At 34.3% G+C, this 25,054-nt stretch overlaps 1 protein-coding gene across 1 annotated transcript; it reads right to left on the bottom strand.

The window, feature by feature from the left end:
* Positions 1-20,147: 20,147 nt before the first annotated feature.
* LOC115980312 (receptor-like protein 9DC3) lies at positions 20,148-22,541 on the bottom strand. Its single transcript, XM_031102575.1, has one exon. It carries the CDS (start codon positions 22,539-22,541, stop codon positions 20,148-20,150), a length of 2,394 nt encoding a protein of 797 aa, XP_030958435.1.
* Positions 22,542-25,054: the final 2,513 nt, after the last annotated feature.

A 25,054-nucleotide genomic window follows, 5' to 3' on the forward strand; every position in this document is an offset into this window, starting at 1 on the left:
TTAAATATAATTCTGTATATATTTTTTATTTTATTTTATTCGTGAATAAATTTCCTCTAGTCTTCCATTCCAATATAAATTTCTTTATTGCATGACACTAATGATGAGGTCTTAGAGTAAAAATTCTTTTACACAGGGTTTTACACATTTTTTTAAGCTTATTAAAATACGTTGCGTGAAAGAAACACAGCCCTAAGTCTTAGTAAAAGTTAAAGAACGCAGTCGCAGGGAAGATGCAACCAGATACTTTAACCAATTAATATTATAGGAGATAATGGACGGATTTGCTCTCAGTAAACCTACATTAACATATATGCGACTCTTTCTTCATACAAAGTCTCTTTTACATGCCACTATAGCTTCCAATGTTTATTAATTAAATAAAAAAGCTACCATGACTATTCTAGCAAAAGTTGAACAAGTGGAACAACAAAAGATTAAATAAACTCGTTTTGGTAGAATTATTTAGTAATGTGAATATATTTAACAAAGTGTGGTACGGATTCTTTTATTAGGAATAAGAAGTGTAGGGTTAAGATAGATTGACCCTGGTTAATTAATTCAATTACTCAAGTTGATTAATTAGGTCAAATTACATGCAAATCATAGACGCATTAATAAATCACCAAATAAACTAAATGCAATAAAAATTTAAATTGACACAATGATTTTTTAACAAATGAAGAAAATCTCTTGCAAGACAAAAACTCCACTGGGTGAATTTAAAGTCACCACTCCCAGGAATCTTACCACTACCCTGGCCTATCCAAAAATACCAACCTACGGTTGAACTTTCGCTCCAATACCAAATTGGACTTGATCTTATAGTAACCTTCTTTCTTTTGTTGCACAAATCTCGAATATGTGACTAATTCCTTTGCACGGGTCTCAGTACGTGACTAATTCCAGCAACTTGAATAATTGTTGTTGGCTGCAAAGTTCTCCACTTCATAAATGATGAAGATCAGGAAGCACTTGGTTACAAAACCCTAAGACACACAAAACGCAGTAGCTTCTTACAGAGTGTATGAGTTCTAGGTCTCTGTTTCCGTACTTGATGACTTTTAAAATAAGTCATATATAGGGTTGTGAGAAAAGAAACCCTAATCAAATAAGTCATCATGGGCCAAATTTCAAATCTGGAAATTCTGAAATCGTCGATCTTGATAGATCGAGCTTATGTCAAGCTTTTCCATTAATCCTCGATAGCAGTATCTATCAATCTAGTGTCAAGACTTAATCTGTTAAAGGTTAATTTTCTTAGAATTTGGGAGTATTGCTATGGTGTTGGTGTCAATATTTTGAATGCCAAAGACTGAACTGACCGATTCATATATAAAATTTTAGAAATATTTGTTTAGTATACATGTTGGATGTTAAGTAGGGGAGAGTACGTATAGAATAGGACAACGTATGAATTAGTTATTAACATTCACTTAGCTTAGATCACACTTGTTGGGTTAAGATAGCTTGTCCCCCGTTAATTATTTAAGGCAAAAACACCATTTTGGTTCCTATATTTTGGGGTTACGATCAATTTGATCCCTACATTTTAGTACCGGTTAATTTGGTCCCTATTATTTTTAAGTTGTAGTCAATTTGGTTCCTACCGTTAAATTACTAACAGAAAATGCCTACATGGCAAAAGGTTTGTCTTGTTGGCGCACACATGGCTAATATAATAATATAAATTATATATTTAAATATTTAAAAAGCCACCTAGGCATTTTAATTTTAAAAATTTTCATTTCAGAAAAAAATTGATAGATTAACTGGAAAATGGAAAGTACAAAAATAAAGAAAACGATTTTTTTAATCTTTAATTTATTTTCTTTTCTTTTTCATCCATGGACTTTCTTAGCTTAGATACAAAACACAATGTCCAGCAAGACAACAATACAACAATTTGAAACCAAACATTTCAGTAGCACTTTCTTTTATTTTCATCTTCGCCTCCCTCTCTCTCATTCTCTCTCACACACAGAAGCAAAAATCCAAATCTATTTTTCCAATAGCCGTGGCTGAGCTTGGTGGAGCAAGAGGGGACATCAGTGGCTTCATGCGAGGATTTGACATCAGATGCCCAAGGGGAATTGTGGACAATGCGAGAAGGAGAAGTAGGTCTCATCCATTCCAATAACTCACTAAAACATATCTACCTCCACTCACTTTGTGATTGGTGATTGGGATTCAATATCAGCAAACAGATCTAGGCCTTGTGGTTTTGAATGCACTGTTTGATTATAAATAGCAAAACCAATTTCTGGTAGTTGAGGGGTTTCGGTCTTTGGGTGGTTGAGTTTTTCAACCTTCAATGGTTTGGATATTGATGTTGGCTATAAATGGTTAAATCTAGGGTGTTGATAGTTGGGAAGTTTTGTGAAGTTGCTAGGAAAATAGATAAAAAGAGAAGAATATGAAAGAAAATTGCGTTTGTGTGATTATTGTTTAGTTTTAGATTGTTGTGTTGCTGGGAATAGTGTTTGGAAGCTAAGAAAAGTTTTTAAAAATACAGAAGAAAATAAACGAAATTGAGGATTGTTATAAAAAATAATATATATATTTTTTCTTTCAATTAATCTTTTCATTTTTTTACATGGATTTTTTTTAAAAAAATTAAATGCTTAGGTGGCTTTTTAAATATTTAACTTTATATTATTATATTATCTACATGTGTGTCAACAAGACAAACTATTTGCCACATAAGCATTTTTCGTTAGTAAGTTAGCGGTAGGGACTAAATTTACTGCAACTTAAAGTTAACTGGGACCAAATTGACTGCTATTAAAATGTAGGGACTAAATTGATCGTGACCCCAAAATGTAAAGACTAAAATGGTGTTTTTGCAATTATTCAATTGCTCAAGTTGATTAATTAAATTCAATTTGCATGCATGCTTGTTCACTCCCAAGTGTAGGAGATCGTAGCAATATAATTCTCGAAGTACCAAGGTCGAACCATAAGGAGCGGGGTAAATTCAAAGACAATGTAATTAAAAAAAAAGAAAAAAACTTTTGGTGAAGATGAAGAGTAATGTTTTCCTAGTAATTGTAAACAAGCATAACAATGATAACTGATTTAAGTCAATAATGTAAATACTAGGGCATTGAGGTGTTTCCCTATATCGATATGAAATAAGAAATTATATATTTCATAACTGATTGTTCTTATACAATTAAATACTTATAATTCGGTTGAACTGAGATAATTCAAGAACGCATGATAACCTAGATTAATAATGTGGTTAGAAAAGTTTTCAGAAAAACACATTCACTTTAAAACCCGATTTCTATTTGAAACTATTAGAAATTCATCTAAACAATAAGAAAAATATGATTGAACTTATTGAAAGCATGGAAGAACTAATACTTCAAAAGAAATCTAATTGAAAATTGAAAATGTTGTTGATAAAATCCTAGAAAGAATCACATTAAATATTCATATTGTATAGAAGAAACATAATCCCTAACCCTAGCAAAGAGTTTAGGTTGCCATTAGAGAAAGGAAAATACAAGGTTTTCTTTGCCAAATTCGTTCTACCTGGTCTCCCTTCAAAACCCTAACATAAAAAGTGTCCAAAGAAAATAAAACTTTTACTATTTTAATTTCTGTCCAGTTTTACAGCAGTAACTTGTGAGTTAATTTTGACCTTCAAAACTTGAGAATTTCAAAAAAATAAAAACTAAAAAGTTGTAGATATTTAAGTCACGGTTACAACCCATTTGCCTTATGTCAATTGGATTTTTGAGGAGAGAGATATGCCCAAAATAATGACCAGTGCTCAAATCTAATTTTTCATTTTCAGATTCTGCCTCTTTGATTTCTTTCCTTATTTGAAACTTTCAAATATGGTAGACAATACAAGTACTCCAGCTGCACCTCCTTAGACATTTAAGTATGGTCTTTTAACTCCTCTTTAATTCTAGTTTGGCCTCCATTCTCTCACAGACTCTTGTAAACTCATATTTTTCGCATGATTTCCTAAAAGTAGAAAATTACACGCAATGAATGACATTTTATTCAAGAAATTATGTAAAGATAAATAATAGGGACTAATGCAAATCATGGCTTAATTATACAAATTAAGCATAGTAATAAGGAAATAACGCCCACATAAATATATAACAAGTATACATTTTAAGGTGTTATCAATGGAAAATGTAAAGGCACCAATAAATCACCAAAATACTAAGTGCAGGGGAAAATAAATTAGACATGATGATTTGTTGACAAATAGGGAAAACCTTGCAAGGTAAAAACATCCACTAAGTGATTTTAAGGTCGTCACTCTCAAGAATCCACTAAACAACAATCAAGCTGTTACATGTATAAGAAATCTTACCAACTACTCTAGTCTATCCCAAAATACCAATCTATAGTTGAACCTTTGCTCCAGTACCCAATTGGACTTGATCTTGTAGTAGTTTTCTTTCTTTTTGATGCATAAACCTCCAATTTGTGACTAACCCTTTACACAGATCCCAGTACATGACTAACTCTAGCAACTTGAATAGATGTTGTTGGCTGCAAATTTCTTCATTTCATTAACAATAAAGGCCAGGAAGCATTTGGTTACAAAATACTATGGCATACAAACGCAGTAGCTTCACACACAGAAAATAAGTCTCTTGGTCTATGTATTCGTGTGTGATGTTTCTTAAAATAAGCCTTATATATGTCTTAGGTTGTGAGAAAATAAACCCTCAACAAATGCTTAAGACTTGGCCGAATTTCAGATCTAAAAATTCTCGATAGATCAAGTTGCTGTCGAGTTATCTATCGAGCTTCACATTCAGTCTCGATAGCAGGCATCTACTAAGTTATCTATCGGGACTTAATAAACAGCTTTTCTTCACTTGTTTTTTGGACCAATCTTCATATCTTTAATATTTGACTTGAACAACATGTTTCTTGAAGCACTAAACCCATCTTAGATCTACCTAATTACAAGAACAGTGCATTTTGTCAAAAGATTAGCCAATTATAATAAAATATGAACCTAACAATCTCCCCCTTTGGCAATTCGTGACAAAACCATAAAAAGCAATTTATAAGAGAAGTCTAACACAACTATCCCATAATTTACAAAAGTAAATAAGTCTAACCGTACAATGAACTCTAGAAAACTTTGCAAAAACAGAGATCATGGCATGATAGACTTATAACCTATCTTATCTGAAACACTTAAAACAAGATTCATCAAGGCATCAAGTGTGAAATATAGACAAATTGTGTACAAGAAGAAACATGTGTATAATGATAAAAAAGAAACAACACATGTGAGAAAAAGGTGAAGAAGACATACATCATCTATATATATATATATATATATATCAAAGAATACAATGTATGTAATAAAAGTGGTCACAAGACCATAGTATATGTAGTGAGAAAGAATACATGAAAACTTTACTACATCCCTCAAAACACTCAAACCTACTCTCCCCCTATCTAGTGTATCCTATACTAGCTCCCCCCTAACGAAAAGACTACTCTCATCTACAAAACTACTCCCCATTTTTGTCATGAGTGACAGAGGGTGTATCATAGAAAGGTCATCATCTCGTCATCCGACTTAAATTCGGAAGCATCATAATCATCATCATCTCCACCATTTGAAGAAGAAGACTCCTCAACAGGCTCAAGTGAAGGTGAGGGCGCAAAACCACCAAGGCGAGACTAGCAGCGAGTGATGCGATCGATTCTAGTGTTTATCTAACATATCTCATTGGATAAATGGTCAAGATGGCTACCAAAATCAGCACGCAAGTGTTGAAGATGCTTTATGATGTCAAAAAGGGAGATAGCTGCCCTAGACGAGGAAGAGGGGGTAAAAAAGGAAGAGGGTTGAAAGGAAGGAGCTACAGGGTTTGCATTCGTAGGCTCCATGTGAAGTCACTTTGCAACAAGTTGTGCTACACTCCTCCGAATAGACTCCTTACTGATGGCACCCATGACATAGAAGTGAGGAGAAGGAGGAATAGTGGCGTGTATGTGTGTGAGGATGTGCATGATAGTCGAAGGAAAGATGAGCTTATCATGTGTAGCCATGTCTCGATAGCAATCTATAATAGATTTTGTCATGTGTGATGGAAAGTCTATAGAAAGACCTTCCATAAGGGAAAGAAGAAAACAAGCACGAGGCTTGGTGATAATGTTATAGTGAGACCGTGGAGTGAGTACAAAGGTCATCACCATATTAAGGATCTGTGAACCCTTCGCAAACTCAGTTATGGAGAAATTAAGGGTACCTCCCCACAACATGACCTTCTCATAGAAGAGTAAGGCCAGCTTGTCGCTAGAAATGGAAGAGAGACAACGATGACTAGGGTAATATGGACGATCCACCCAAGTGAACCGTAGTACCTCAAAAATGATCTTCGGGGTAACTATGATACATGTACCATGGAATACCATAGTAAACTAATTTATCGATGGCGTGCAGTTGAAGTAAAACTCCTGTATAAACATGTCGGGACACCTCAATGATTTCTTACATAGAGAAGCCCATCCCCAAGAGCTAAACACACTAGGTAGAGGAGTGTTTGGGAAATCAGACAGAATGACCTAGCATTCCAAATGAATCTCCTAGTCAGAAAAGTTCTCAGAAAAGTCATCTCATGCTTTCTTATCACAGAATTGAAGAGAGTCAAGAGGAAAAGAAGAAGAAGAAGAACCACAATGAATCAGGTTTTTGGATAGAACTAACTTTTTAGGTGCCATGAGAAGGAGACTAAATGAGAGAGAGAGAGAGAGAGAGAGAGAGGGGGGGGGGGAGGAAAAGAGAGAAATAGAGTCACAATAGAAGGAAGGCACAGGAAAGAAAGAAAAGAAATGTGCAATGCATGAAAGTGCATGAACATGTTATGTGCTAAAGAAAATTGCATCATGGGTAGAAACCCAATCCAACCTAAAAGCACTCACAAGATATAATTAGTCACACAATCCTAGAATGCATGAAATATTGTTATAATGAACATAGAATGCAATGCATGAGCATATGATATCATTTTAACAAAACCCAACCCAAAAATTTTAACAAAAACACAAAAACCCCAAAATTTTCTCAAAACCTAAAATCTAGGTCACAAAAAGCTTGAATGCATGAAAAAAAAAATGAAGAGAAAGAGGGATTAGAGAGACTTACAAACAAATTAGGACTTGGATTATGCTGAAAAAGAAGGAAGAAGAAGGATTTTAGTGAAAGAAAAGGGTTTGAGCTGAGAGAGAAATGAGAGAGATCGAGATATTTAATTTTGTACAAAACCGGGTCAGACCTCAGAGATATATATATATATATATATATATATATATTTAGAGAGAGAGAGAGAGAGAGAGAGAGAACACAACTTGATAGATTGAGGAGGTGTCAAGCTGCTATTGAGAACAAATTCTCGATAGATTGAGAGGTATTGAGAAGATGTCGACGACAAAAGTTCTCGACAGATCGAGAAGGTGTCGACGGCAAAAGTTCTCGATAGATTAAGGAAGGTATCAAGAAGCCATCGAGCAGATAGAGACTCCAAAAGATTTGGCTCAATGGATCGGGCTATCTATTGAAAGGTATTGAGTAGGAACCCAAAAATCTCGATAGAAGAGGCTTGTATCGTGGAGGTGTCGAGCAGGTATTGAGGATGTATCGAGCTATCTGTCGAAAGTCCTGAAGAAGAGATTTCAAGGAGGAGAAACAACACAAGATAGCCATCAAATCAAGCATTCAAAGAGCATGTTAAGCACAAAAACACAATCTCAACTCTAGATGCAAGGCATTCCTAGACTAAAAAAAATACTAAACATGTCTAACCAAATTTTATTTCAAAACAAGTTTAAACAGTTTAGAGAGCATAAATTACTACATGTATTCCTTGTGATGGCCAAATCACATTATACCTGTATAATAGTATCAAAAGTAGCAAAGAGTATGCGTGCTGTGTGTGAAACTTTTGCAAGAGAGCAAGTACATCATTATATGAAAAGTAATGATATAGGCGGATCAAGTACATTCACATATAATCATAACTACTTGATGGAGACTATCACCTTCAAGGTACATCATATAACTCGTACATCTCCTAGAAACACGCTTGTAACCATGTTAAAAGTATTTTAATTCTTTTTTCTTTTCATATTCTTTGCATATTTTTCTTTTAAGCATATCATGCATGGACATATAAGAGAGAGAAGAAAGTACCCAATTATGTAAGCTCGAACGTCCTAATTTTGCTGTGCAAGTGCTAAACCTTACCGAACATGGCTTTTATGAATTGCACATAGATGTTTTATGATTAACGAGTTTTAGTGGTGAGATAATTATTTATGCCTTTTTCTTAGGATTTTCTAGTCTTTCCCGTCAAAAAGAGTGATTTAAGATATGAAAGATAAGTGATCAAATGATCCACAAAGCTCACATTGCTTAGTTGTGCATGAAGATGCTCTAAGCTACAAGAGATACAATGTTGGGAAAATTTGTTTCAAATGCCATCCAAGATACACAATTACCAGTATACACAAACACGCACTATTTTTGTATTTTTCTAATTTTTTCCTTTTTTATTAAAAAAAAAAAACTTAAAACAAAGCAAAAACAAATAAACAGACAAACAAAGCATCAAAACTAGATTGAGTCAAACCACAACACAAACCATGCAAGAGATCAGAAAAGAGAAGAAATCATTTAGAGTCTTTTTCCTTCCAAACGGGAGACCTAGATGGAGATCCTTTCTTTTGCATGAACTTTTGTGCAGATGAATAAGGAGGAGAGTTGAAACCATTGAAGTTCAAAAGAACTATGACTGCATTAAAAAGTTCTCTAAGAGGGGCTAATGAGAGTTGGAGTTAATTTTGGTTCCCTAACACACTATTGCTTTGTTGAGTGGCTAACCACTTATAGCAATTTGGATGAGTGTGCCCAGATGCTCCACAAAAGTGACATAAATAAGGCTTCTTTGGTTAAGACTTCTTGTTGGTGGAGCGATGATTTATCTACTTAGTATCTTTCTTACCAACATTAAAATGGATTTTCCCTTATCACTTCTATCCTCACTCACATTTTTCAGTTTTAAGATCAGTTACCTCAGTGTTATCAAAGTTATCATTATTAGTAGGATGAACACAAATAACTCTATTTAAAGCATTAGAAGAGGTTTTACAAGATGAGAGAGAGTGATCATACCCGAGACCTATTCTGTCAAATGTAGACTTTTGAACATTCAACATTTCATCCAGTTTAGTACTTGAAGTCCTTTTTAGTTATGCTCTAACTTGAAATAGTTCAGCATCCAATTTCTTGGCCTTTTCAACAAGGAGGTTGTTTTCGAACCTCATTGCTTCAATGGTTTGATTAGTTTCATCCACCTTGGTGGAGAGTTCCTCACGTTCTAACTCTACTTCACTGAGCTTTCTTGAGGCTAGCCTGTAGAGCTTCTCATGTTTCTTAGAGACCTTGTATAGCTTTGTGTAGGCAGTGTGGATGTCATCCTGATCTTCCATCTTTTCGAACTTTGATTCCATCAGCTCTTCTTCCTCATCAATTATGTCTACTAATTCCTTAATAAACTCAATAGTAGCTGTAAATGCACTTACTATCCCTTCTTGGTCACTTTCATTTGAATCTAGTTCTGATTTTGAATCACTTAAGATGACAACTAGGGATTTGCATTTGCCAATGGATTTGAGGTATATGGGACACTCTTGCTTCATGTGTAAAAATCCATGACACTCATAGCACTTTAGTCCAGCAGGAACATTGTTGGTCTAGCATCCTTGGATTCTCTCCTGCCTTTGTCTTGGGACTTAAATAAAGAGAATGCAGGTTGTTTGTGATCCTTATCACCTGTTTTGACATTCGCATTTTTGATGAACTTCTTGAATTGTTTGGTGATATATGATTTCAACTTGGTATCTTCATCATCAGACTTCTCATCATTATCATCATTCTTGGTCTTCAAGGCCATGTTCTTGCCTTTACCACCTTTGCCAACCCTTGCTAACCCTAGTTCATAGGTTTGCAAGTTCCAATCAATTTTTTTCAAAGGAATAGAGTCAAGATCCTTTGATTCTTCAATGACAGTGGTTTTTGCATGAAATCTCTCTGGAAGAGATTTGAGAATCTTCCTAACAATCTTGGGCTCCAGAATTTGTTCTGGAAGATTTAATTTTGAATTTACTATGTCCTTGTGCTTGGCATAGAATTCATCGAAGGATTCATCCTCATCCATCCTAATTTCCTCAAAGCTGGTTATGAGCCTTTGGAATTTAGAGTTCTTAACAGCTTTAGTGCCCTAGTAAGTATTTTGAAAAATAGTCCAAGCTTCCTTGGCATTCTCTATGGAGGAGATCTTCTTGAATTTTAATTTGTTACAGCACTAAATAGAACATTCAGTATTGTTAAAGTTGGCCACCTTGATCTTGGCATCATCCTATGTTGTGGGTGTCTCTTCAGGCTTCTTCAAACCTACTTCAACTACCAGCCAAACTTTCTCACCTAAGGACTGCAAAAAAACTCTAATGCGTACTTTCCAATATGCATATTTAGTACCATCAAATAAAGGAGGGATAATCAAGGATTTCCCATGATCCATAACAATAGGGGTCAATGGATCACACAGTAATGATTAAAACCTAATCAAAGTGTGCCTGCTTTGATACCACTTTTTGGGTTAAGATATTTTGACCCTGGTTAATTATTTAATTATCTAAGTTGATTAATCAAATTCAATTTGCATGCAAAATGTGTAGGCACCAACAAATCACTAAAATACTAGGTGCAACAGAAAATAAATTAGACATGATGATTTGTTGACAAATGGGGAAAACCTCGCAAGGCAAAAACCCTATCGAGTGATTTTAAGGTCACCACTCCTAAGAATCCACTAAACAACAATCAAGCGGTTGCAAGTATAAGGAATCTTACCAACTATCCTAACCATTCACGAAATACCAACCTACATTTGAACCTTTGCTCCGATACCCAATTGGACTTGATCTTATAGTAGCCTTTTTTCCTTTTGATGCACAAACCTCCAATTTGTGACTAAATCGTTGCATGGATCCTAGTACATGACTAACACTAGCAACTTGAACAGATGTTGTTGGTTGCAAAGGTTCTTCACTTCATCAATAATGAAGATTATGAAGCACTTGGTTATAAAGTCCTATGACATACAAATGCAGTAACTTCATACAAAGAAAATAAGTCTCTTGGTCTTTGTATCTGTGTGTAAAGGTTCTTAAATAAGTCTTATATATGTCTAGGGTTGTGAGAAAAGAAACCCTTAACAAATACTTAAGACTTAGCTGAATTCAGATCTGGAAATTCTGAAATAATAATTCTCGATAGATCGAGCTGCTGTTGAGATATCTATCGAGTTTCACATTAAGTCTCGACAGACACATTAAGTCTCGATAGTAGGCATCTATTGAGACATAATAAATAGCTTTTCTTCACTTGTTTCTTGGACCAATCTTCATGTCTTTAATAATTGACTTAAATAACATGTTTCTTGAAGTACTAAACCCATTTTAGATCTTCCCAATTACAAGTGTTAGGACATATGTGAAACTTGTTAGAACATATGTTATTGTAAATTTGCTAATCCTTTGACAAAACGCACTTTACTTGTAATTGGGTAGATCTAGGATGGGTTTAGTACTTCAAGGAATAAGAGTTCAAGTCTAGTATTGAAGTAAAGCAAATCTATTCAAGAACCAAGTGAAGAAGTGTTGTTCCTTAAAGCTCGACAGATATATCTATCAAGGTCTTGACAAATACAATATCTATCGAGAATTACAAAATTCAGATTTCGAGATCTGATTTTCGGCCCATGCTGACATGTATGTGTAGGGTTTCTTTTCTCACAACTTTAGACATATATAAAGCTTATTTTAAAGGCCTTCACATAAGAGAATACAAGGAGAACACATGCAAAAAGTGACTGAGTGCCTTATTCTCTCTGAAAGAAGCTACTGCGTCTTTACGCCTTAGGGTTTTGTAACCAAGTGCTTCTTGATCTTCATTGTTGATGAAGTGAAGAACTTTACAGCCAACAATCTTCTTCAAGTTGGTCTGTTAGTCACATGCTGGGAGCCGTGCATCATTGGTTAGTCATGTACTAGGATCTGTGCAAAAAGGGTGGCGTTCATTTATTGAAGAATTCAGAGATTTTGAAGTAGTAGAAAGTTTCTACTGTATGTTCATTTATGGGAATTGTAGAGTCTAGGGACAAAGATTTTGCACTAGATCTGAAACTTTTTTTTATTATAGTGGATTGCTTTTTGGGAAGGTTTCCCCCCAGGTTTTTTACTGTGAAACTAGTTTGTTTCATTGGTTTTCCTAGGTTATCATATCTTGTCTTATTTATTATTCCGCTATGGATGATATTGATGTTTATTTGTTTTAACAAGGTTTATTCATAATAAATCTAATTAACAACTTGGGTTTAAAATATGTTAATTCTATCAACCAGAGTCTAAATTTCCCAACAAGTGGTATCAGAGCGGGTATACTCTAATTGGATTAACTTGACCCCTGTTGTCATGGATCATGGACAATCTCTTTTGATTCCTTCTTTATTTTATTGCACTAATTATGCGTACTAGAAAGTTCATATGAAAGTTTTTTTGTAGGCTTTAGGTAAAAAAATATGGCAAGTTGTTGAAGTTGGCAAGATTAAGCCTAAGGAAGCTTCAGTGGATTGGGATGAAGCAAAAATCAAAGCGGAAAATTTCAACAGTAGGGCCTTGAATGCTTTGTTTAGTGGGGTGACCAATGAGGAATTTAAGAAAATATGATCCACTGAAGTTGCCAAGGAAGCATGGACCATTCTTGAGACCACCTATGAAGGTACCAAGGTAGTAAAAATTGTGAAGCTTCAAAGACTCACTAGTAGTTTTGAAGAAATAAAGATGGAGGAAGATGAGAACTTTGATGAGTTCTATGCTAAACTCAAGGACATTGTGAATTCTGCCTTCAACCTTGGAGAATCTATAGTAGAATCCAAAATTGTTAGGAAAATCTTTAGGTCCCTTCCTAAAAGATTTCATGCCAAGATCACTGTCATTGAAGAAGTGAAGGGCATTGATCAAATTCTTTTGACTGAGTTTGTAGGGAACCTTCAAACCTATGATATGGGACTAGGTTTAAAGGGAAAATGTGGAAAGAGTAGAAAGTTGACTCTTACGGGTATAGAGGAAGAGATTGATGAAGATGAAGATGAAAGCAAAGATGAAGATGAAGATGAAGATGATGATGAGGATGAGGATCTAACCTTCATAGATAATGAGATTATCAAGCTTCTTCAATTTAGGAAAAAGGATAAGGACAAACCTCCTAAGAAATCTAAATCATTTAGGAAAGGTAAGAGTAAGAAACCCCTTATCCAGTGCCATGAGTGCAAAGGTTTTGGTCATATGAGGATAGAGTGCCCAAACTATCTTATGAAAGAAAAGACCAAGAAGTCAAAAGATAAAGGGTTGGTTGCTATCTGGAGTGATACTAAGAAAGACTCCTTTGATGAGTATGTGGATGAATGTGGTCACTTTATGGCTTTTGCTGCCACAACCAATAAGGTGATTATGGAGAGTGTTGGTGACAGTGAGGATTCTTCTAATGATGAAGTACCCAAGAAGTTGATCCTTCAGGAAACCTATGATAAGCTATGTACTGAATTCATAAAATTTGAAAAAACTTGTTATCTTTGTAGAAAAGATCTTAATGAGGTAAAAACTGAAAAAGCTGATATGTTAGTCAAATTGGATAAGACTACAAGGTTAGTTGAGACTCTTGTTGTGGAGAACACATCATTAAAAGAGAAGGTCAAAAATCTCGAGGTTGATCTTAGCCAAGCTAGAACTTATATACAGAGGATGTCTAGTGCAAAGCTTGATGAGGTATTGAGTGCTCAAAAGCCTAGTTCTAATAAGACTGGCTTAGGATATGTTGTTTCCTCCGCCCCCTCCTCTTCCACGGCTTCTAGATCAAAGACTATCTTTGTGCCATAATTTGAAAAAGATGATAAAGGTATAAAATCCACAACTGATTTGTCTAATTCTATATCTTTTGTTATATCTCACTCTAGGAAGTCTAGTAGTCCTAAAACTGCTCATGTTTGTCATCATTGTGGTGTTTCTGGACACGTTCGTCCTAATTGCTTTAAGTTGTATCCTTAAAAGCAAGTGTTCAAATGGTCACAGGTTTCCTCTCAAGGGCAAACACCTTTTTTTGAAGAGTTATTAAAAGTTTTAAGCTTTTTAACTCAATTTTAGGATAATTCTAATTCTTCTATGTCCTTTAGTAGACATACTAGGACATGTGCCTTTTCATCTTCATAGCCAAAGACTCGTGTTGTGTGGGTAAGAAAGGAGCCTAAGACTTAATTGTCTTTTCCATCTGTCCTCTACTTTAATTCTTTCTATCTATAGTAGGACTCTCTTTACTTGATTTCTAATCTGCTTTTGGAATCATGCTTTCATGCATCTGCACATTTCTTTCATGCTTTCATGTTGTTTGTCTGTTTTTGTTTGGTTGTTTAGTCTTTATTTTGTTTGTTTTCAAAATTAAATTTTTTTTTTAAAAAATCAGAAAAATACAAAAACAGTGTGTGTTTTTTGTACATTAGTACTTGTGTACCTTGGATGGCTATTGAAACAAAGTTTTCTAAACTTTGTATCTTTTGTACCTTAGATGAGCATCTCAATGCAAAACTAAGCAAGTGAGCTTTGTGGCTCATGTTTGTGATGAGTATGATTAAGTAATTTCTTGTGCTTAACACTCATATCACTCTTTTTGATGGGAAGGACTAAAAAAATCCTAAGAGAAAGGCGTAAATAACCATCTTACCACTAAAGCCCGCCAATCATGAATAACATTTATATGCTTCAGCATAGCAAAATTGTGATGTTTAAGCTTAACATAATTAGGTATTTCTTCTCTCTCTTATATGCCCATGCATGATATGCTCAAAAGAAAAAATATGCAAAGAAATATCAAAAGCATAAAGAATTAAGATACTTTTAAATATGGTTGCAAGCGTGTTTTTAGGAGATGTGGGAGTTATAGGATGTATCTCGAATGTGATGGTCCCTATCAAGCAATTATGACTGTGTGTGAGTTAAATTGATTTTCTCATATCTCAAATCATCATAACATGAGACACTTATGCAATCTTGTGATGTTTTCATACACAACACACAAAATTTTTTGCTATTTTTGATACATGTGCAGGTACAATGTGATTTGGCCATCACAAGGGATACATGTGTTAATGTATACTCACTAAACTGTCTTGACTTGTTTTTGAAATATAAAATTGGTTAGACTTGTTTTGTGTGTGTGTGTGTGTGTGTGTGTGTGTTTTGGATCTATGGATGCTTTGCATTTTCTTATTGAGAGATGTTTTTGAAAGCATAAAATGTTAATTGGATCTATGGTTGAGTAGATTGCTTGTTGCATTAATCTCTTTGTGTTTTTCCTCTCTTTGAAAAACCTGTTTTTATCAAACTCGACAGATCCTCGACAGATTCACATCTATCGAGCCCCTTTTTCTTCTTCTTTCGACAGAAGTTAATGCAATGTTGATCCATCAAGATATCTGGAGTTTTTCTTGATAGCTTCTCTATAGCTTCTCGATCCATCAAGAAACTTCCTATTTGACCGATAGATCCTCGACAAATTCTTGATCCATCGAGGTTGGCTTCTGCTCAATAGCTTCTTGATCTGTTAAGACCCTCTTGCATGCATTGTTTTTCACATGTTTTGCATCTTTCTATTATCTTGTCATCCATAGCATCTTGTTTCATTACATTCATGCATTTATATGGATTCCTTGTGTCCTTCCCCCCCCCCCCCCCTTGGATTATCTTAGATCATTTTTATGTTTCTCGAGTGAAGCTTTATAGCTTCTTGTATCTTTTGTCAATCATGACAAAAAGGAGGAGAAAATGTGGTTTCTTTTTAAGACTTTACATGTCAGGGGGATAAATACAAGCCTTTGTAAGAGGGAGTTGTGCTTCATCTTGTTAGGGGGAGTGCTTACCTCCTTGTTGTTTTAGGAGCTTTTTTTAACTTCTTGTACACCGGTCTTGTGACCATGTTTATATACATTATGCTTATATTTGATATATATATATATATATATATGATGTATGTCTTCTTCACCTATCTCTACGTGTATTGTTTCTTTTCTTTCTTTATACACATGTTTCTTTATGTGTGCAATCTTTTATTTTTGTTTCACACTAAGATGCCTTGATGAGTTTTGTTTGAAGTGTTTCAGAAAGACAGGTTGTCAAAATCTATCATGCCATGAACTCTCTTTTTGTAAAGTTTTTTCAAGAGTTTGTGTTAGGATTAGATTTTATTGTACTCGACAAGTGATTATAAGTTTAGTGATTTATGACTTCTCTCATACTTCATTTGTTTGTTGTAGTTTTGTTATGGATTGCCAAATGGGGAGATTATTAAGACATATGTGAAACTTGTTATAACATATGTTATTGTAAATTGGCTAATCCTTCAACAAAACACACCTTACTTGTAATTGGGTAGATCTAGGATGTGTTTAGTACTTCAAGGAATAAGAGTTCAAGTCTAGTATTGAAGCCATGCAAATCTGTTCAAGAAACAAGTAAAGAAGTGTTGTTCATTAAAGCTCGATAGATAGCTCGACAGATATAATTATCGAGGTCTCGACAGCTGCTCGACAGATACAATATCTATTAAGAATTATGAAATTCAGATTTCTAGATATGATTTTCGGCCTATGCTGACATATATGTGTAGAGTTTCTTTTCTCACAACTCTAAACATATATAAGGCTTATTTTAAAGGTCTTCACATAAGAGAATACAAGGAGAACACATGCAAAAAGTGACCGAGTGCCTTATTCTCTCTGAAAGAAGCTATTGTGTCTTTGCGCCTTAGGGTTTTGTAACCAAGTGCTTCTTGATCTTCATTGTTGATAAAGTGAAGAGCTTTGCAGCCAATAATCTTCTTCAAGTTGGTGTGTTAGTCATGTACTGGGAGCCATGCATCATTAGTTATTCAAGTACTGGGATCCATGCAAAAAGGGTGGTGTTCATATATTGAAGAGTTTAGAGGTTCTTAAGTGGTAGAAGGATTCTACTGTAAGTTTATCTACAGGGATTGTAGAGTCTAGGGACAAAGGTTTTGTACTACATCTAAAACTTCTCTTTTTATTATAGTAGATTTCTTTTCGGGAAGGTTTCCCTCCAAATTTTTTACTGTAAAACTAGTTTGTTTCATTGGTTTTCCTGGGTCATCATACCTTGTCTTATTTACTATTCCGCTGTGGATGATATTGACATGATATTGATGTGTATTTGTTTTAACAAGGTTTATTCATAATAAATCTAATTAACAACTTGTGTTTAAAACTTGTTAATTCTATTGATCGAGGTCTAAATTTCACAACAACAAGTAAAGTGCATTTTGTCAAAAGATTAGCCAATTATAATAAAATATGACCCTAACAATACTAATCATGAAAAATCCCTGAATTCTCAATCCGTAGCCATAAATTACCAATTATCCCTAAAATTTAAGTTATTATGAAATAATGAATTTAATTATTTAATCTAACATCCCCTTTCTCGTGATAAGGTGCGAACCCAAGATTTTCTACTCTGAGACCACGATAAATTATTGATTGTTTCAAAATTTTAAACTGTTAAAAATTTTTTAATTTAATTATAAAAAAAATGATGACTTTAATCATTTAATCCATATTCTAACACTCATTTCCTTGCATATGGGCTCAAATTCCCCTTAATAAGTGTGGTCCAACTATTAGGTTTCTAACATTTGAAATGGGAGGCAAAGTGAAGACATGAATCAAACTCAGGACATTATACTTTGATACTATGATAAATTACCAATTATCTCAAACGTTTAAATTATTAGGAAATGATAAATTAAACATTTAATTTAACACCTAGATTACACTCTTGAAAGAGACTTTAAATATTAGGAATTAAAAGATGATTCTGATTGATCTTGGTCTTGGCACCAAGGATTTAATCTTTAATTGTCTCCCCTTCGCAACTTTGAGGAACTCAGAATGATGTAAGCATAGACCCAACAAACACATTGGATTGATTGGATTACAGGTCAAATCGAGTTTGGGTAGGAAATGGGTCATTCTAAATTGGTTGTGAGCGGGTCTAGTTGATCAAATTATGGGTTAGATTGGGTTTGGCCATCCTAATGGATTGCAAGTGGATTAGCTTGATCAGGTTGCTTTTTTTTTTTTTTTTTTTTTTTTTTTGAGTAAACAGTAATACTTATTAGAACACACACGAAAATAATAATATTTAGTGTTTTAAACCGGGTTTATAATACATTACATAACCAGAGTATAACTACAAAAGGGCCTAATAACCTTTGTAGTTGTAGACTAGAGTTATAAACAGTAAATACTAGACACACACAACCAATGTAGGATAAACATCCCTATTTTTTTTTTTGAGTAAATAGTAATATTTATTAGAACACACACGAAAATAATAATACTTAGTTGTAGGCTAATCAGGTTGCTGGTTGCTCACATGCAATAAATAAATATATATGATTGTATTGTTTTTATCTTTGTTTCAATACAAATAAGAGAACAAATAACAAAATACTTATAAGTAAAATTTAAAAATATATATAAATTCTTAGTTTACACAATACATAGTTCACTACTAATATCAATTATGGTTAATTTAGTTTCAATCAATTTTAAGAAAATGACTCGCTTTCTTGTGTGTTTGGCTGTGACCCTAAAAATGGGAAGATAAAAACTATATACTAAAAACCTCATTCCCAAAAATAGATCCCAAATTGAATAGAAAATACTTTTTATTTTTTGAGTCATTTAGGAGCCTCAAATTGGAAACAGACCTCAAATTCAGAATCTACGCCAAAAATAAATAAATGGAAAATCGATTAGTTTGAGCAAACTTGATTAATTTTTTAGAAGTTTTTTAATTGTAAGTCTAAATTGTGTGAATTCTTGGGTTTTGAAAATGAACATTTTCTCCACTAAATCAATAGTAATATTTTAATTCTGTGTTATAATTTACACAAAATAAAATTTTAAGTGAAAGACCTAATTCATACAACCTATTTCTTTTATCTTTTGTTCGGATTTATTTGTGTTGGCTAATTAATTACACGATAAATTTGATTATAATCATTACAAAATTTTCAATTGTATTCTTTTGGTGTTATTGAGGATAAAGACTAAATAATTATCGTTCACTATGCAGAATCTGCATAATTTGGTCATGTGCAATTTGTGATAAGTTGAACAAAACTAATAAGCTTGGACGAAAACTTGCGTCTGGCATTCACTCAACATTTGATCGAGTGAATTCTTCAAGAAAAGCACAGACTTGGGCTTTCAAATCGGTTTTTGTGGCCAATCACACATCATAAGCTACCGTTATAAGAACAAAAATTAAACGCGAATATGATAGAGAAGAAAGACGGCTGGCATAAGCCTTGAAATAAAAGCTTTATCAAACCCCTTTTCATTCTTCCCACTTCTTCAATTGTCTACTCATAAGAGGATTTGGACACTACCAAACACAAGATCATCACCTGTATTTTTAGAGGACTCTTTGAAATCATAGAGATTTTTGCAAATTTTCAAAAAAACTAGGGGAGTCAATATGTCAATGATAATAACTATTGTAACATATATATATATATATATATATATTAAAATAAAGGTAATTCCAAAACGGTATACCGGTATAAATCGGTACTGAAACATATGTTCCTTTAACCAAATCGAAACGATATCTAGTATGAAATTGACTCCCTTGCAAAAAACCTAATAATAGGGAGGTGAGGATTCTTTTTTTAGTTTGGATGAAAAAAACTCCAAGTGTGTATAAAATTAATGAGCAACCGGATTTTTGAGAGAGAGGGAGAGGAATGCTTTTGGTACAATCATAAGTTCATAACACATAGAACACAATTTATATAATATGGTAATACATGATATGATATTCTTTAATACTAATACTACCCAAGAGACAAATTAAACACCAAAACATACAGCCAAAAAAAAATTAAAAAGATTAAAAGGGTTTATATCTTTGCAAGGTGCAAATTCTTAGTTTCTATGTTCCCTTCCGATGTTCTAGCGAAGTCGTTGCCTCAATCCAAAAGTCATCATCAACCAATAAACATGTTTTCTCGTTGCCATAGTGTTGCCAATTATCATTCCAACTATTAGTCCAAATCCATATCCAACCAAGACTATTTTCCAACCAAATTCAAAGAGAGACCCAGGAAAGTCTTGATTTTGTTCAGAAATTGAAGGTGAAGGTGAAAGTGATGAAGGATCAGAAATCCAACATTTTTTTGATAATGGATTCCCACACAAGCCTGAATTTCCTTCAAACGAACTGTTTTCAAATGTGTCAAATTGTTTCCCTTGTGGTATGAAGCCAGTGAGATGGTTGTGAGAAACATTGAACAATTCAAGAAAAGTAAGTTGTGTTAATTGTGACGGAATCTCCCCTGAAAGCCTATTTTGAGAAAGATCCAATGATTCTAGCATTGTAAGATTCCCCAAAGATGGTGGAATATGTCCAGTGAGAAAGTTATTAGAAAGATTCAGCATTCGAAGCCCTTTTAAATCTCCAATAAAATCAGGAATCTCTCCAACAAATCTATTACTTGACACATCAATGACTCTAAAAATTTCTAGGACCTCGTCGTATGCCATATCCAGACCCTTGTTTGTTATTTTCATTTTATAAGTGAAATAGTAAGACATATAGTATATCCCCACAATCGAAGATATTTCTGCATGAATATATGTCAAGTGGGATTCATTGACCAATTTCAAGGCATTCCAATTTCTGAAGGGATTTAATGGCAACTTTCCTGTAAACTTATTGTTAGAAAGATCAAGGATTTGCAAGTTGCAGAAATGATAGTTGGTTTCAGGACTTTCTAATATTTGACCATAGAATTTATTGAACTGCAAGAGGATAAGCTTTAAATTTGGAAGATTTCCCAACCAAGAGGGAAAAGTGTCATTGAATTGGTTATTACTAACATCAATAGCCTCTAGCATTGAACAATTGGCCAATGATCTTGGTAACAATCCTTGGAGTTTGTTTCCTCTCAAACTAATCATCCTTAATTTGCTTCCTTGGACCATATTGTTCAAGCATTGAGGAATTGAGCCACTGAAGTAGTTATTAGACACATCAAGGATATGTAGAGAAGTCATGTTGCAAATTGACAGAATACCACTAAGGTAATTATCAGAAATATCAAGCAGATTAAGACTCTTTAGGTTAATGATGGACATTGGAAACTGGCCTTGAAACACATTACCCACAAGAGCCAAGATATTTAATTGTGTTAGATTCATAAGCCCAAAAGGAATAGGACCAGTTAATTGATTGTAGCCTAAGTTAATCATGGTCAGTTGTGTCAAGTTTAGCAGCCCAAAAGGGATTGGACCAGACAACTGATTATGGCCAAGGTCTAGAAAGGTAAGCTGGATGAGATTACCAATTGAAGATGGGATATTACCCACTAAAATGTTATTTGAAAGACGAAGGTAAATGAGATTTGTGAGGTTACCGATTGAAGATGGAATGGACCCTGAGAAGTTGCAATCCACTATATCCAAACCAATCAAGGAGCCGAAGTTTCCCATTGAAGCCGGAAGCTCACCAGTGAAACTGGTTCTTCCAAGGTCTAGTTCCTTCAGGCGACTACTCCAATATTGAAAGTCAGGCCAAGAACCAGTGAGATCCTGGTTGTACTTCACGTCAAGAACCCGCAAATTTGGTAGCTTAAAGATGCCTGGTGGAAATTGCCCATGCATTCCACAGTCATGGAGATAAAGGGTCCTTAAATTAGACAAGTTTGCAAAGATATTAGGCACTGTGGAGAATATATTCACCCCACTTAGATCAAGGTTTTCTATGCGCGTTAGATTTCCAACTAGGCTTGTTAGGCTCAACTCGTTGAATTGCAAGAAGTATTTGTCTGAAAACAAATCATAGTTGCAACATAGATCCAAAGATGACAATTGGGACAGTTTTGAAACTTCAAATGGGATTTGACCAGAAAACATAGAAGAAGAGAGATTAAGATATGTCAGTCTTGAAAGATTTCCAAGCTGGGATGGGATTTGAGAGTAGTTAAAATGATTGTAAGCAAGGTTAAGACTTTGTAGGTGGACAAGACGGAAGAGAGTGCTGTTGGAGTTAATTGAACCATATAGACAACTGCTACTGAGGTCAAGGCCAATCACATGACCTGTGTCCTCATCGCAGTCAACACCATCCCATGAGCAACAATCACTGTTTTCACCTTCTAGCCTCCAAGATCTGACCCTAGGATATGCATCAGGATCAGAGGAAGCAGAGTTATTTATGATAAAGCTTTCCTTGAAATGCAACAAGGCTGAGCTCTCATCATCATGGCATAGTGGCTGCTTGGAAGGAAACGTATGTATAAGATGAAACAGAGGGAGTATGTAAAGCAAGCGAATCAACATGAACATGGTGTAGTAAAATGATGATGTCCTAAACCACTAATTATGTATGTTTAGCACCCTTAGCTGTGTAGTTGAATACAAATTGGATTGAAAGTATTTACTATATATAGACACAACCTATATGAAGTGCTCAACTACTGCGAGTTTGTCGCAAATCCCTCTTACGCTTAAAAGCATAAGCTTGAAAAACATTAATTGGCAAGCTTAATGCACGTCCTTATCTTTGAGGAGCACAAAAATTAAATATTGACACGAGTGTCTCATCACCAAATAAATAATTTGGCAAAATTTGATCATCAAATTGGTGAAGTTATAACATTAACATATGAAACTTCAATCAGTATTTTTAGGTAATTTTCAAAATTAATTGTGGAATATCCCAGAAGAATTAGCAAGAAAGCCATAAATTAGTGGAAAATACTATATGTCCGTTTAGTATCACATAGTTGTCCAGTAGCCTATTAGCTAAATATGAGATAAAAAAATATAGTTTTTGTTAGCTTTTATGGTAAAAGTTTAACCAAAAAAAAAAACAATATATATATATATATATATATATAAGTTAGCTTTTTAAATTAAAAAAAAAAAGTTTTGTTAAATTCAAAAACAAATAACAAAAACAAAAAGATTTTTTGCCAAATGGGCAAATGGTGTGCAATATCTATTTTTCAATGTACCGAACCGTGTGCAATATAATAATTGTTTTACAACCATCTAGATTGATATATAGAATACACTCTGAAAATGGCAAATTTTTAAATTTTGTTCCAATAGATGGCAACTTTCAGTGGATTCCAATAGATGGCAACTCTCAGTGGATTCCAATAGATGGCAACTTTCTTGCTTTTTATCTTTTAGTTGGATTCCTGTAGGTTAGGCGTGAGCTTATCTATTCATTATGATTTTGTATTTGCATTACCTCCTTAGCCCAGAAAAATATGGTATCAAACGGACCTCCCAGAAAGAGCTTGACTAGTTGCAGCTGCAGAAATGTTTAGAATTTTGTCTAAAATAGAGTTCTTTATGGTATCACTTTTTTCTATGTTTTTTTAGTCTGTTTAAGGAACTTTGTTTAGTTTTGTTCCTTTTATGTCGTTTGGATTTTTTTGATCTTGTTTGCAGATAATATTTCTCATTGCATCTGTTGCATTTATGTTTATTTTTGTTGATGAAATTTTCATTTATCTGCATATATATATACTGTGGTATCAAACGGATCTCCCATCCTCAATTCTCTGTTTGATATGCACATGCCAATAATATACAATTGCATGCCAGTTTCTCTAGTTAATTTCAAACATCAATCTCACGCACTGGGGACTTGTGGACAGTCCCTTTGTTAAATGTGTCTGTGAAACAATTTCATGATCTCATTTTCTGAAATGTGAAAGTGTATTTTTATCATTTTCGCGTTTGACCTGACCATATAAAACCACACTTCCTAGAGATGACATATATAAACCCGTTCTCCTTTCTTGCTGTTGTTGCAAATCCAAGATCAAGTCCAGTCGTCTCCAGTTGTCTAAATTTGGATGTGTTGTGATTTAGGTTAGTCTGTGTTAGTGTTTGCTACCGACCTTAATTTTAAGGGTCTTAGAGTTTGATTTGTGTTAATCAGTCATGTGGTTATATTGTTATAATCGATATTTTCTATTGTGAATTTTGTTTGGTGTTACCCATGTACATGTATAATGCGTTGGCATGAAATTGTCTGAACGCGTAAAATGTTAGTTGAAGTCTTGTGTGAATAGGCCTCCACTAAATAGATTTCAACATAAATATCTTGATTAAATAACCAATGAGAACATAAGTCTTAAAAGTTTTTCAACGCAGAGGAGATTTCATCAAATACTTTAAGAAAGATGTAAGATAAGGATAGAGTTGTTGTCCCAATCACTTTTTTGAGGGAAGTAATAGGCATTCTTTCGTAAAAGTTAAATTACGGATTAGAAATATATTAGCTCACGTTAGTTATTTCACACATATCCACTATCGATATGAAAATGTTCACATTTTAATGCATAAAAATGGATATGAAAGAGATGTGAAATAATGACTCAACACCACAAATGAGTCATGTGGGGCCCGGCCCAGAAATAATGGGCCATTCCAAATTCAGGCCCGTCCGAGGAGCGTCCTGTCCGAAGAGAAACCACGTATGAAGCATTACTCAACCCCAATAAACGCCAAGGAAGCCTGTCCGAGGAGTAATTCCTCCTCGGACATCACGAAACCCAGACGAGGAACTCTCCCCAGCCACTTCAGTTCATCCTCCCAACATATAAAATGAATAAAATCCAAAATATCTCATGGGGAGCTACCACCACATTAATTGCGCCCCAACCACCCTCTTGGCCGCATTAATGAGGAAATGACCCCTGAACAGTACCGCCTTGGCCTCTGCAACTCACAAAGGGAGAGATGAGGGCGTCTGATGGGACAGGTACTCAAGTAGATGCTTGGATGATCAACAAGTGTAAGGTTGAGATGAGAGGAGAGGAACTATATAATGTAGTGGA

The sequence above is a fragment of the Quercus lobata genome, chromosome 3 (assembly GCF_001633185.2).
Source record: "Quercus lobata isolate SW786 chromosome 3, ValleyOak3.0 Primary Assembly, whole genome shotgun sequence".
NCBI classification, from domain to species: Eukaryota; Viridiplantae; Streptophyta; class Magnoliopsida; order Fagales; family Fagaceae; genus Quercus; species Quercus lobata.

Excerpts from the sequence above, each read along its gene's own strand:
- LOC115980312 (XM_031102575.1), bottom strand. The coding sequence starts at position 22,541 with ATGTTCATGTTGATTCGCTTGCTTTACATACTCCCTCTGTTTCATCTT.